At 35.7% G+C, this 15,777-nt stretch overlaps 1 protein-coding gene across 1 annotated transcript; it reads left to right on the top strand.

Annotated features, from left to right (window-relative positions):
- Nucleotides 1-2,680: 2,680 nt before the first annotated feature.
- LOC128520032 (carcinoembryonic antigen-related cell adhesion molecule 6-like) lies at nt 2,681-5,297 on the top strand. The gene is made up of 4 exons (XM_053494040.1): nt 2,681-2,940; nt 3,612-3,929; nt 4,606-4,884; nt 5,020-5,297. Exons 1-4 carry the CDS (start codon nt 2,715-2,717, stop codon nt 5,295-5,297), a joined length of 1,101 nt encoding a protein of 366 aa, XP_053350015.1. The 5' UTR covers nt 2,681-2,714.
- The last annotated feature ends 10,480 nt before the right edge of the window (nt 5,298-15,777 follow it).

Genomic DNA, 15,777 nt, shown 5'->3' on the forward strand with positions numbered 1-15,777 from the left:
TGGTTTCTGTTAATTTGTAACTTTAAAAAGTACAAATCATTGGTTGAATAATTACTCAGCGGAGGGTTTTTTCTATTAGCACACCTAATGTGAACTAAACATTCATGACAGAACCTCAAATTCAAATTAAATTCAATTTTTTGACATTTTTTAAATAACAATGACAACCAAAATAAAAATTATTAGTTATTTTATGCAGTGAAGTTGCAATATTTGGTATATAGACCTTTATTTTTTAAAACCTACTGGATTTGCAGTACTCTGGTGTCACATGTCAATCCATGCCTGCTTTTTATTTTAAATAATAAAAAACATATAAATATTAAGTCATAGATGTAAATTATATGTTGGTATATTCCTCTATCCCGGTATGACCTCAGAGGTAAGACCCAATGATTTGTCACATGACCATAAGGTTTAAAAGGCAAAACCTAAATGTCACTCTGATAGGGTTCCCCCACTAATGTCTTTTCACCTGCTGTCTCGTCTACTGCTTGTATAACAGTACAGATCTACTGTCCTTAAACAATAATTCAACATGCAGTCTTTATTGTATAAACTGGTAATAAAAATGAGTACACCCATGTCAGTGAACATGTTAAAACTTTTTCCAAAGTGTCAATATTTTGTGTTCAGCACCATTGTTATGTAGCACGGCCTTAATCCTCCTGGGCATGGAATTTACCACGTGCTGCACATATTGTTGCTGGCATCTTCTGCTGCTGGATGTTAAACACATGGTGCTTTGCCACCTTCCGCTAGAGGATGCCCCACAGATGCACAACAGGGTTCAGGTCTGGAAACGGACTTGGCCACTGAAAAATACATGAACATGATAAATATGACTGTGACTGCATGGTTAAAGATAGCACAACTGTTATCACAGCTGTAAGGGGGGAACTTTCTTCTGTTGCCAGCTATTTTGACTATAATAGCTGTATTTTCATTTGTATAGTATTGTAGGATGAGACAATTTAATGCTAATTTTGGGACATTTTTTTTGTTTGCAAAAAATGAGGGTCATATACCATATTTTATAACATGCTAGTATTTTTGTCTTGTCTTTATTTTTTATATAAAACAACAAATAATGCAAAACATGAAGTAAGTTTATCTTTTTATTATAATAAATAATTATTATAATTATATATGAATTTATGAAATCAAAAGGAGATAAAGAGACTAAAACTTGTCCTTCAGAATTTTGTATGATGGATGAAAAAAAACAACAACACTAATATATTTAAGCAATATCACATGAGAAGAAATGCCATTGTACTAAATATCATCACACACTGATAAAAATATCCAGCCTGATCTACTTAAAAAAATAAGGTAACTTTTTGCATCAGATTATGTAGTTCAAACAAGACAATTCTTTGTATTTACTACTTACATTTCTTTCTGTAAAAAATATTTTTTGCTAGTAAAATCTACTTAATTTTTTCTAGTAAAGTCTATTTAATTTCGCAAGTAAAACCTACTTAATTTTATAATTTCCCTTCTCATTCTTTTGTGTCCATGCTCTACTTAACTTTAAGAGTTTCAAATATGTATTTTTTATTGAAATTTAACTATATTATAACTAATTTAACTGCACATTCCAGGGTGGCCTTTTATTGTGGGCAGTATAAGGTACACCTGTGCACTACTCATGATGTCAGATCAGCATCTTGATGTGGCACACCTGTGAGGTGGGATGGATTATCTCAGCAAAGCAGAAGTGCTCACTATCACACATTTAGACTGATTTGTGAACAATGTTTGGGAGAAATTGGTAATATTGTGTATCTGGAATGAATTTTAGATCTTTAAGTTCATCTCATGAAAAATCGGAGCAGAAACAAAGGTGTTGCGTTTATATTTTTGTTGAGTGTATATATATACTGTATATATTATATACTACATTTCATTTAAGGTTTAAAATGTCAAAATTAAAGATTATTAAACTCTATATGTGGCTTTTGCATTTTTAAAAAGGTTTATTTTTATACATAAATAATACCCTGATTTATGTTTTTTTTTTTAGTAGTTATAAGCAAAATATCAAATTAAAGAAGCGGTTAGGTTTTATCCGATTAATCGAAAACATAATCGCCCGACTAATCGATTATCAAAATAATCCTTAGTTGCAGCCCTAGTTTTATCATAAATATTCATACAGTACTGTATATCATGGACTTCAAGATATCATGTTTCCCCATCATATGCGGGTGCTAAGGTAGATAGATAGATAGATAGATAGATAGATAGATAGATAGATAGATAGATAGATGTGATGTGTCCTATAATTTCTGTACCTGTGTGTTTAATATGTAACCAGATGGTTTAATAGAACTGGATGTTTGAGTGGGTAAAAAAAGGGTATTGTGGTTATCACGAGTATGCACTCTTTCCTTGAGTTACATGCTATAATAAATTACAAAGTATAACCTTAAATATATTTATAATAAATCAGTATCACACCTATCATTACACAGCTAATGTACGTGAAATAAAAGTAGTCGCGATGTCAGTACCTGACCAGCAAACCAGTCTTTTGCAGCGGCTTAAAACGTCTGAATTATCTCCGCGGTTAAACAAACTTTTCCTTGTTTAATAATCAGTGGAGTTTGAGCTAATCATCTGACTTGCTTATAAAGGGCGGATCCTGATCGGGGACTAAGCAGTGGACAATTACTCTGGTACTTTTTCTGTAGACTGTCTCCTCCTGCATGTGTTTTAATAACAGTGTTTACAGACCTGCTGTCTCTTCTGCTTACTCAGTTCACTTCCTCAAACTTGAGTTTAGTCGGCACGGTTCATTTCGGGGTAGATCGGGTGCTGAATCCGTGCTGGTGTCTCTGGAGAGACGTTTATTGAGAAGCAGTGGTAGAGCTCCGGATCTCCTGATGGATTTACACGCTGTGAGCTGCTTTCTGATTCTGCTGACATGCACAGGTGAGCTCCCTCACAGCGGTCACGATATTAGCGGACATTAGACTTTAGGAAGAGTTATTTTAGGGACCGTCTACAAATGTCTGTACAAATAAAGTGTGGCACTTACCCGGCTACAGTACGTTCCCCGGTTATTCTAAATTATTCTAAATACCACTATTTCTACTTCTTCTATTTCTACTAATGCTACTACTACTACTACTACTATTTATTATTATTATTATTATTATTATTATTATTAATAATAATAATAATAATAATACTATATCATACGTGTGCATAGTAATACATAGTTGGTAGGAATTGATTTTAAGGACATATTAACTGTACTTTTTTCAAAACCTTTTTGGTCATGTAATTTTGGAACTAGTGCTTACATAATCTACTTGGTGATCTGTTTACAAGATTCCTAAAATGCGCATAATGTACGAATACCGAAATTACTTCACCACAGTCACTTTCTCCGAATGTTTTGTTAACAAGAACACAGTAGTAATGTGGCTTCCTTAGCATAACAGTGTATTTTATTTATATTACATGATTTATTATTATTATTATTGTTGTTGTTGTTGATGATAAAGATTGATTGATTTGCCTGTCTGCATGTCTTCAGTGTATTTATTACAGAGTTTTTGCTTTGTTTTTGTGCTTGGCATATTTATTTCTTTACACAGGAGTATGTTTTGGCCAAGAGGTGATATTACCTGAGGGAATAAAAATAGAGACTGGGCAGGATGTGGAGATTACCCCACTCAGAATTCCTGATCCCACACCGTTTACTCTCAAATGGTTATTTAGTGGGAGCTTGATTATTAGTGTATTTCCTGGTGGAAATATAACAACATCAGGATACATTGGCAGAGTCAGTGTGAACACCATCACTTTAGCTCTGAAGCTCAGAAACCTGACTGAGAGTGATACTGGACAATACACTCTGAGTGTAGACACTGATAAAGGGATTATCGCTGGTCATACATCACTGCAGGTGTTGGGTGAGTATAAACACAACATGAATGTAGTAACGTTTTTTTCACTCAATCTTGTGCAGTATATTTACAATATATTTTATATATTAAGTGTTTTGTTTTTATCTTATTTTATATTTTAATTTTTTAAACAGAAATCCAGTATGCATCTTTCAATTTGTAGAACACTGTTGAAAATATTTTAATATTAGTTATTCTTGCATTTGATGACTATGCATGTGCACCATGTATTACTTTTGATGCAAACCAGTAAAACGTTATTTACTTTACTTGTTTAATTTGATTAATATTTTTAAATCACAGAAAATGTAGGCCATGTTAGAACATATTTTGGTTACTTTAACATCTATAATGACTATCCTGCAAATAAAATGTTACATTAACACATGCTATTTTGACTTCTGCTGCCATACTGCAGTTGCTAAAAGCCAAATGACTAGTGGCTGAAGGCCAATAACTATTACTAGTTGTATTTGTAATACTATAATAGCAGGGCTTTTAGATAAGTTGGCTACTACTTTTATTCACACCTAATTTTTAGCTTGCATTTAGTGATTATTGTTTAAAATTGTGGCAGCTAATAGTAAAAAAGGAATTCCTTTTTTTTTTTTTTGATAAATTAGCATTCAAGTCTTATTTATACTAGTGTTCACCTGAGCCTTGTTTTACTTTTTAATTCCAGTGCCAGCCTCCAATGTTGCCATAATACCAAGTAACACAGAGCTGGTCGAGTTCAACAGCACAGTGAGTCTCGTCTGTTCTGCGTCTGGCTCGTCTCTTTCATTTATTTGGCTAAATGGCAGTTTTGAGGTAACAGCAGGGGAGCGAGTTCAGCTAACAAACAGCAACAGCAATCTGACCATTACCAGTGTGATGAGAGGTGATACAGGTCCATACCAGTGTGAAACATCCAACAGTATCAGCAATACAAAGAGTCCTCCATTAAGCCTCACAGTTTACTGTGAGTTATTTTATATAATGTGACTGGTTAACAGTCATGAAGTTTATTCAATAAACCTGCATGATATACCTGGTCTCCACAAGACCAATATGGCTGTGAAGCTATATTGACAAAATATGGACTGTTCCATTACAGATGGTCCAGAAAATGTCAGAGTTGTAGCAGCTCCAGTGGGACCTTCCTACAGCTCTGGGTCAAACCTCATATTGACCTGTTCAGCTGATTCCAGTCCTGCTGCTCAGTTTCAGTGGGCTGTGAATGCAACAGATCTTGGTGAACTGGGCCAAGAGCTCAAATTGAGCAAAACTGAGAGCAGTCATAGCGGCAATTACACCTGCATGGCCCATAACAAACAGAACCTGAGAAATTCCACATCTGAACCCATCAGCATCACTGTACTAGGTGGGTTATAATTTAGGTATTCAATTTATGTTCAACAAAAAGGGCAAGGCAGTAAATCAAGCTTAAACATTTTTTTCTCGAGAATAATGCAGATTTGTCATTGCTGTTTGATTTTTTTTATTTCTCACAAGCTGTAGCAACAAAGTGAAAAAACTGGACAATGATGCACAGTATTTACCTTAAGTCAAATAAATAACCTTATGTACTGTATAAAAGCACACTATATTTTGGACTCACAAAAAGCAACCTTTGTTTTTAACTTGGATTTGAACAATTTGTGTATATATTGTTTAAGAACAACACATAAAAGGTGTGCTGTTATATGGAAATACATGAAGCAGAGAAGCATTTGGTGACTGTTAAAAAGTACCAAGACCTGAGAATTGCTCCATAAATTTGAATTAACTGGTACCTTACAAAAGGCTTCATGAGATAAAAAATGTGATATTTTGCATTTTTTAAAGTTTATTTTTATACATAAATAATACCCTGATTTATGTTTTTTTTTTTTAGTAGTTATAAGCAAAATATCAAATTAAAGAAGCGGTTAGGTTTTATCCGATTAATCGAAAACATAATCGCCCAACTAATTTGCTCCATAAATTTGAATTAACTGGTACCTTACAAAAGGCTTTATGAGATAAAAAATGTGATATTTCATGGTTAAATAAATCAATCAAAATAGGTTTCCCAGTGAATGAGATTTTACTATAGTAATAATGACATTTTAAAATTAACATTAAGCTAGAGGTGGCACGGTGGCTGGAGTTCATCTTGCACCTTCAGGGTTCATGTTCGATTTCTGCCTCAGGTCTATGTGCATGGAATTTACATGTTCTCCCCATACTTGGTGGGTTTCCTATTTGCACTAATAATTGGCGTTCCCAGATTGTCTGTAGTGTTTGAGCGTGTTTATGTGTGTGCTCTGCGATGGATTGGCACCTTGTCCAGGCACCTCGTGCCCAAAGTCTCCTGGGATAGGCTCCAGGCCCCTCTTTAAACAGGATAAAGCAGTATACAGTAGGTGATAAGTGAGTGTGCGTGTATTAAGGTAGACCTGTGATTTAATTTACAGCCACTGTCAGAGCTGCTGTTATAGAGAATTAATTAACCTGACAGATTAGTTTTGAGCATGCAATCACACTGTGAGGGGTTACTTTGTTTAATTATACATGAACAACACTTGTTTGTAAAAGGATAATTATTTTAAAAAATGCAAAAATATTAATTGATTTATCTTCAGTGGCGGTGGTGTAGTGGTTAGTGCTGTCGCCTTGCACCTCCAGGGTCCGGGTTCAATTCCCGGGCAGGCTCAATTTCCATCTCTGTGTGCATGGAGTTTGCATGTTCTCCCCGTGCTTGGTGGGTTTCGTCTGGGCACTCCGGTTTCCTCCCACAGTCCAAAGATATGCAGGTTAGGCTAATTGGCGTTCTCAAATTGCCTGTAGTGTGTGGATGGGTGTGTATGTGTGTGTGCCCTGCGATGGATTGGGTCTCTGTCCATGGTGTACTCTGCCTTGTGCCCTAGGCATCCTGGGATAGGCTCCAGGCCCCCCATGACCCTGACTACAGGATAAAGTGGTATAGAAGATGAGTGAGTGAGATTTATCTTCAGTTTTTTTTTTCTGGTCAGACTTGCAGCTTTCAGTGTGTAGACTGAAAGGTTCCTCAAGCAAAGTAAAAACATCCTTTTCATGACAGCTTTAATCAAATAGATGTCCCTTCTGTCAAGCTCTGTATTTTTTTTTACATTCAGGGCAAATTATTTCCAATATGAATATAATTTATGAGTTTGACAAAAAATGAATGGAGTAAAAAGTAAAAGTTCTCAATAGGAAATAAAATCACTCACTGTAAGATGTTAATATTGTGGCATAGTGGTGTGTTGGTTAGCGCTGTCACCTGGGACCTCCAGGATCCCAAGTTCAAGTCCCACATTGGGTCTCTGTGTGTGTGAAGTTCTCCTGTTCTCCCTTAAGTCTCCTAAGGTTCCATCTGGGTGCTTCAGTTTCCTCCCACATGTAAAATAGACTAATTGTTTCCAGGTACTTTGAGTTGTTATTAGAATTTCACTGTGATGTTGTTATTTTGGTTGCTATGTCAATGGACTTCACACAAGGACCTCTTTCACAATTGAGCTATGACCATGGTTAGTCCCACATTGTAGAAGACCACATTAAGTTCATTGTATGTTCTCCTGGTGCTTACCACATTTATGAGACACATACAGCAGGTTAATTGCACGTCTATGTCATGTTTAGAGAATTTAGTATAAATGCTGGATCCAATTCCTCATGCCATCACTTCATGATTAAAGTGAAGTAAAGTAAAAACTGGGAAAACATGGGGGGAAAAAAATAACATTACAAGAAGAAGACAAGCAACACAAACATTAAACAAAGAATGCTTAAACAACGTGCTACAGTATGTATAGGTGTTCAGAAAATGTCAAAGTTGTAGCAGCTCCAGTGGGACCTTCCTACAGCTCTGGGTCAAACCTCATATTGACCTGTTCAGCTGATTCCAGTCCTGCTGCTGAGTTTCAGTGGGCTGTGAATGGAACAGAGCTTGGTGAAATGGACCAAGAGCTCAAACTAAGCAAAATTCAGAGCAGTCATAGCGGCAATTATACCTGCATGGCCCATAACAAACAGAGCATTAGATACTCCACATCTGGATCCATTAGCATCACTGTACTAGGTGGGTTATTATCTAGTTATTGAATTCATGTGCAGCAAAAAGCTTGATCCACTAAATTAAGCTAAACCCTATTTTATTGTATTACATTATTTATTGTATTTAAATAAAAGGCTGCTTAATCAGACTTTTTAGTTTTATAGGTGGAATGTGGAGAACGCTAGGGCTAAATTATTTTAATACATAATCTGGAAAAAAAAAAGTCAGATCTTCAGAGATGTACAGTATGAAGCTGTTATATATTTAAATAGGTGCTGCCTATATGAAGTAGACATTCACTAGACTGATTTTAAAACTGGTTCAGTATGATTTAATGTTGTACTCTGTTAAAATTCTTGCTACTAAATTTGGCAGAAGTGTGCTACATTTACTTTACATCAGCATAAAAAAATAAAATTCTGGATAGATTTCTTGGTTTCTTGTAACCAGGTATACATATATTAAAAATATTTAATTTATTTAGGTTATCATTCATTTCATATTATTGCTATGAATCCATTTAGGGAAAATAAGATTTTTAGCAAACAGAGGTGTGTGTATCTCTACTCTTTTTTTTCTCTTCTTTGTCTCTCTCTCTCTCTCTCTCTCTCTCTCTCTCTCTCTGTCTCTCTCTCTCTCTCTCTGAGCTACACATGCTGCTCATGAGCCGCCAGTGATCCAGACCCCCTCTGTCCTCTGGACTGTCTCATCCAGGAGCCCAGCTTCTGGTTGGAGATCTCTTTGCATGGATGCACTGTGTTGTCTGCTTGGGATGCATGTGGTGACCAGAAACAGTTATATTTTATCATGAAGATGGTCATAGCCTCAGCTGATGCAGACAGGTGCTCTTTGAGGACTTGTGACTGCAGCACTGGATTTCCTACTGTTTTGTAGCTGAGCCTTCAATAACAAACTGAACTCCATATTAACTTAAACACATTTTCTGGTTTACTGAACTTCCAGATGCCTAACTCACAGCGTGACTGCAAAACAATTCCTGATATTCGTTATCACCCAAATGAGGATGGGTTTCCTGTTGAGGCTGGTTTGTCTTCCTATTGAAATCTCAGGGAGGGTGCCACCGTTGCCTTTGGGAAAATCTGATCATTTTTCTCACACATTCCATACTCATTTCCATTCTTTTAAAAGGCGGCATGGTGGTGTAGGTGGTTAGCACTGACGCCTTGGACCTTCAGGGTCCTGGTTCGATTCCCGGCCAGGCTTGATTCCCGTCTCTGTGTGCATGGAGTTTGCATGTTCTCCCTGTGCTTGGTGGGTGCCTCCGGGTACTCTGGTTTCCTCCCACAGTCCAGAGATATGCAGGTTAGGGTAATTGGCGTTCCCAAATTGTGTGTGTATGTGTGTGTATGTGTGTGTGCCCTGCAATGGATTGGCACCCTGTCTAGGGTGCCCTAAGCCTCCTGGAATAGGCTCCAGGTTCCCGTGACCCTAAATACAGGATAAAGCGGTATAAAAGATGAGCGAGAAAGTGAGGGAGAGTGATTCTGTAAAGCTGCTTTGTGACAAGTGCTTTTTTTTTGATAAAAGCACTATACAAATAAAATTGAAGTGAATAGAATATTTTGAGGAAATCTTAAAATTGACAAAAGCTAGCTGTAAAAGAATGATCTGCTTTATCTAACAGATAAAGGGACTGCAAGTGGAAATGGGGATTCCCTGTCTGCAGGAGCTATAGCTGGGATTGTGATTGGAGTTTTTTTAGGTCTCGCTGGAACTGCTGGTTTAATTTTCTATTTTATGAAAGCAAAAGAGATGTAAGTAAACATACTTCTTTTTACTATAAAAATGTTTAATATATGTATTACTTAAAATAATAATACAATATAACTATAATATAATAACATATAAATAAATAGTATTTAATAATACATTTTAGTGTCATTTAGGCCAAGAACAAAGTCTAGAGGGAATCAGCAGAATAAAGGTATGTGTGATGATAGCTTTAAAAAAAAGACTGTACTGTAGCTTATGGCAAAATATACTGACATCATTGTTAATATTGTCTATGTGAGAATAATAACTAGTAAGTAGGATGAAAATAATATAATGACACTTCTGGAATATTTTGTTATCTCATACACCAAATTGTATTACAAACTTCGGGTTAATTTGTCTTTATTCTTTCCTATAAAGCAACACACAATGCACAACAACAAGTAAGTCCCGTTCTTTATGGTAATAAATAAACATAATTATAATAATTGTTTTTTAAAAAAATATATAAGAATTGACCAAAATCAAAAGGCGAGAATGTGACTAAAAACGTCCCTTAGAGGTTTCCTGATGGATAAATAAATAAACCATAAACAACTAATATATTTAAGCAATATTACACTTAAGGTCATTCTTTCCTGATAAAACATGGGTGTGGGGTATATATAGGCATGTGGGGCATAGCGCGAGTGCCCGAAGGCATCACAGCCGTGCAATATCCAGCAGTACACGATGACCTTGAGGGTGATGTTGCTAAAGTTGCTTAAATATACAAAAAAAGGTATGATTTGATTTTTTATTTAACCAGTTATTTTGCTCCCCCAACACATCCTTCCACAATTGTCAGAACTAGCCTGCAATTGGTGGAGCTGACTGACTGACAGTTTGTGTAAAGATCAGGGCTGAAAGTAGTTTTAAATTCTTACCGGTACCAAGGAGGTGGCAGGCAGTGCAGTAAATTTTGCGTGTTTTTTTTTTATATTTTCACTCATTTTACTTTAGAATATCAGTTCTATTAAGAAAGCTTGTGTGCTAAAGTGTACAATCTATTGTCTCACACACACCAAGTAATGCCCTTGATCGGTGGTCAAGAGCGATTTAAAATTCAACCGTATGTTAGAAGTTAGCTAGGTTTGTAGCCATAAATAAAAGGACACAATAATTCAGATTCACTTTCGTAATGACTAATAAGCAATTATGAGGTAGTCACTGTATAAATACATCTGCTGATGCATCTGGACACATCTTTAGTAATGTTCCTGAAAATCATTGGGTGTTTCGGGTCTTTCAACATCATACACCCTCAACCAGATGACCCAGCCGGGGTTGATCAGACCCCAGCTTGTGTCCAGATGGCTAACTAGCTACCACGACTCCATGGTTGGACTCTCTTAAGCCACAGCCATCTTGAGGCTATGGTGGTACTGCGGACAGCTCTCTTTTTTCGCTCTCTAATGATGCGTAAACTGCTTGGGCTTGGGCTAAGGAATGGGTTGCAAAACCTCTGCATCCAACCTCCACTGGAAGGCGCTTCGCCCTCCACCAAGCCTGCTGACAGTCACTGACCAGTCCCGCATATTTGGTGAGCTTCCCCTCAAAGGCTTCATCCAAGCGATTTTCCCATGGGACATGGCTTTGATTCCCAGCTTCAGCCACCTTTGGATCACTAGAGTCCCTGTACTGCAACACTTCTTTAGCCTTCATTACCTTGAATTCCTCTTCCAAGGATTTGAAGAGCAGCTGCAGTATCTTGTTGCACCCATAAAGTGCGATGCTCCTCAGGCTCTTTGGTAACCCAAACCATCTCTGAAGCTGGTTGCTGACTTTCCTCTCTAAGATCTCAACAATGGAGATTGAGACCGCATAGATAAGGAGGGGACACAGGATTCTAGGAAGAATTCCATGCTGGTAGAACAAGGCTTTGAACTTTCCAGGTAGACCAGACTTATCCACAGATTTCATCCAGCCATCCAACTCAGAACAAGTTAACTGGTTAGATGATGAATCTCTCAGAGAGCTGTCAAAAACCTTGCCCAAGCTCTTGACTGGCATATCTTAGATTAATAGTATGGCTGTACCTAGGATATAAAACCGGAACTTCTCCTCCACCTAGCCTTTTTTTAGCACCATAGATCTTGATTTGGAAGGTTTAAAATGCACCCGGGCCCATTCAATTAGCTTCTCGAATCCAACGGCAGCCTGGCGCTGCTTCTGTTGTGACTGTTAAGTCATTCAGGAACACCCTGGTGGATGGCTGCCGTTGTCCAGAATTCATTTGGGGCCCCCTGCACTCTGGCTTAGCGGACTTGGTCAGCAGAGATGGGTATCGTCACAGAGATAGGTATCTTCACAAGTTGCACTATCTCCACCCTATGCCAAGCTGATGTAGTTGTTCCAGAAGAGACTCTTATCCTGAAGTTGTTAAAGTAGTCGGCTATAAGGTCTCTATACCTGTTTGGAACATGATGCTTTATCAGCTTAAGCTGGACTAACTTATGTGGAATGGAGCCTAACGCATTTGCTAGGTCAAGCCAGAACACTGACAGGTTGCCTTTGTTCTCTCTGGCCTCCCAAATTAGCTGTGTCACCATACTGGTATGCTACACACAGCCAGGCATACCTGAAATGCTGCCCTTCTGCACTGATGTATCAATGTCAAAGTGTTTTTTAAGATAACATAATGTCACCAGATTCTGGGTGAAAGTACTTCTGTGACTGGGTTGAATGTGATTTTCAGCAGACAGTTGCTCTCTCCTCAGTAAGACCTACTTTTTACATTGAATTTACATAATTCTTCCCAGAAAATCATGGTTATTCTACACTATTGTTAAACAATAAGATATTTACCTTAGAATTTTATATTTCCCCCATAGCATGCAGAAGTTCTAATTACCATAATTAGTCTAACTAATAGTCAGCTAATCAGTCATAATGATGCATTCATCATTTTAAAGTTTGTATTTCATTGGATGTATTTCCTGATGTGCTTATTACTAACCAATTCACTTTATTTTATTATTAGGATTCACACTATGTTAATATGACTATGAGTAGAACGGGCACCCAGATGGGTCACACCGCTCAACCTGATAACGTAAGCAGTCTATTTAGTTTATTTGCAATCTAATTTTAATTTAATCTCAGCCCCAATGTTGATAAAGTTAGCTATTGCTATACTAACATTTTGTGAAATACAGTCATTTAAATTCTATTAGTTCTCTTTTTCTTATCATCTAGGAACCAATATATGAAAACTGATGAGCAGATATCTGTCCAGGTTTAGGAAGTACACAGCTACACTACCGTTCAAAAGTTTGGGATCACTTGCAAATTTCTTTGTTTTTGTTTAGTGATTTATTTTCTACATTCTACAACAATACTGGGGATTTCAAAACTATAAAATAACACATATGGAATTAGGCAATTACATAACAACAACAATAACAACAGTTAGTTGTTATTTTAAGACACAGAGGTCATCCTTTCTGTAATAGTTCTTGCAAGAACAGTATTGTCAAGTGCATTTGCAAAATCCATCAAGCACCATAATAAAACTGGCTCTCATGAAGGTCATCCCAGAAGGGCGAGCAGTGTTATGAAGTCTTTATAGAACATAAGTAGCAGATACATCTTATCATTAACTGTTCAAACGAGATTAATGCTTTTTTTGGACGCCTTCAGCATTCCTTTACAATGTAGAAAGAAATAAAAATCAGGAACGATCATGGAGTAAGAAAGTGCCCCCAAACTTTTGAACGGTAGTGTATTTGAGGATAATGAGGTAAGCAGCTTTACATTAATTAAAGCTAGTGCAATTTGATTTGATTAAAAGTGTAAATACTGTGTTGTATTGTTTTTTTTCCTTTCTTTGTATTTATACACTGTACTGTGTATAAATGATTTATTTATTTTTGATTATGTCTTTTTTTCTTTTTTTGTCTTTATACATGGAACAAAGAATGCATTATCATTAAACACTACTTTATGTTTGCACATTGTTTTTTGCTGCTGTAAATTTCCCCACTGTGGGACAAATAAAGAAAAACAGGTATATCTTATCTTATCAAATTAATTTGGAACTAGGTAATAATTTAACTCTAAATATTTGAGTGGAAAAATACAGAAATAACATTAATATGGAGTCTCCTCCCCAATAACCAGAAACTAGTTGTATTAAATCAATATTTCATGAGCATGTTAAGCAATTGTGCATTTATTCTGAATATCAGCGCAATATTGTAATTTGGCTTTAGACATGAGCTTGCAGGCCAAGTGTTGATATTTATTACAGCAACAAGATTGTTGATTATGCAATAATTTTGTAAACAATAAATTAATACTGAATAATTGACATTTCAGACACAATATGGCCAAATGTTTGTCAATGCATTATATCACAACCAGCAGTCAGTGTAGTAACAGTTTCAATGTAATAAACTATTGCTTAAATTGGAAAGTATTTGAAAATGAGTGGGGTTATAAAACGTAAATGCTCTAGAGCTGTTTTATAAAATAGTGTCACTCTTTCAGTATCGCTTGTCAAGTTAAATTAGTAGACTAGAACTAAATGTTGTGTAAACTAAGTTTAATCATATGAAAAAAATGGCATAATATTACATATATAAAACCTAAACTTTTCTTCAGAAATGCATCATTCATTTTTTTACAAGAACTCTTTTAGACTTACAGTATTAAAACACAACAGACCACAAAACTCATCCAGTCTGTACAGTTCTAAAATGGGGGTCTTTATGGTCTTTTTTGACTCCTTCACTGTCCTCAGCTTTTATGTCTCAGATTGCTCTTAACAAGGTTTAATTATTTATGCATTTTATAACCATACAGCGGTTCAGGTCTACACCCATCTGTGTTTTCACTGTTCCATGCTCTTTGGTCTTACCTACTTCCTTGTTAGTGATGTTGGTAACATTTGTAAACAAATTCTTTTTTTCCTTAACCAGAATTTAGCTATTCTAGTCTAGGATTTGTGCATGTGTGATTTGTAAATGTTGATCAGAATTAAGGTTTACAAATATTTTAAGTTCTTTACTTATAATTCAGTTTAGTACACATTAACTCCTGACTATATGGATGTGTTACAGGGATTAATGTTTTCCAGAGGACCCTGAGGATGTGGAAGAGGAAGTCCATATTTGGTTAATCATTGACCAAAATACACAAGGACATGGAAGAGACAGTGCATATTTGGTTTAAATTTGACTAACTTACACAGGTTAGGCGACAATTTAAAAAGAAAAAAAGAATGCATTCCCACATTTCTGAATAACAGCTGTAAAAAAGATTTTGTATTTCCTAAGTATTTCTGTGTTAATAATTAAAGTGTGAACAGGATGCGTTAAAGGATGTGCATCTGATGGATCAGAATTAAATGTTTTTTCTTGTACTTTCTTGTACAAATAGGATACAGCTTCAAAAACATTTATATAGTAAATTGTTGTGAGCTTAATAAATTGTAATTCTTTTTGTAATTTTAACTGTATTTAACATGAATATTTTATGACAGGCCATGGATCTGCATTTACTTGTTTATAAATAATTCAATAAAATGTTGTTCAATAGTTAAATATTTATTAAGTGCAAACATTTAAGATACTACTTTTTAATAATAATAAGGTTTTATATTTAACTGTAACTAAAATATGTTAATATGTGCTTTATAAATATTTTTGTAAATATTAATTCACATCAAAGTCAGCCAATAAAGGTAACAAACTTCCCTTTGAAGTTTTACAGTGTGAGTTTGTGGAGATTATCTAGGGTTAGGGTTATCTTTCTTCTTCTTCTCATTATTATTATTATTATTATTATTATTATTATTATTATTTTAGTTTCCTGAAGCACACCTGTTTGTTTTTTTTACTTTAAAATTCAGAATTACACTCATTTATATTTTGTGTTCCATGCATCAGATGAAAAGGCAGTAACATCCCAGGTTTAGGTAATTTTTTAATAATCTGCATTAAATAAATTCACTCTGTAAAGCTATCACCAAAGTACTATATCTCATTAGTTGTGATGTGTCTGACCTAAAACGTTTAGGAACCACTGGTATATAATATT

This window comes from Clarias gariepinus, chromosome 4 (assembly GCF_024256425.1).
Source record: "Clarias gariepinus isolate MV-2021 ecotype Netherlands chromosome 4, CGAR_prim_01v2, whole genome shotgun sequence".
Lineage (NCBI taxonomy): Eukaryota > Metazoa > Chordata > Actinopteri > Siluriformes > Clariidae > Clarias > Clarias gariepinus.

Excerpts from the sequence above, each read along its gene's own strand:
- LOC128520032 (XM_053494040.1), top strand. The coding sequence starts at position 2,715 with ATGTGTTTTAATAACAGTGTTTACAGACCTGCTGTCTCTTCTGCTTAC. Across the intron at positions 3,930-4,605 it reads TACATCACTGCAGGTGTTGG|TGCCAGCCTCCAATGTTGCC; the intron begins GTGAGTATAAAC and ends TTTTAATTCCAG. Across the intron at positions 4,885-5,019 it reads ATTAAGCCTCACAGTTTACT|ATGGTCCAGAAAATGTCAGA; the intron begins GTGAGTTATTTT and ends GTTCCATTACAG.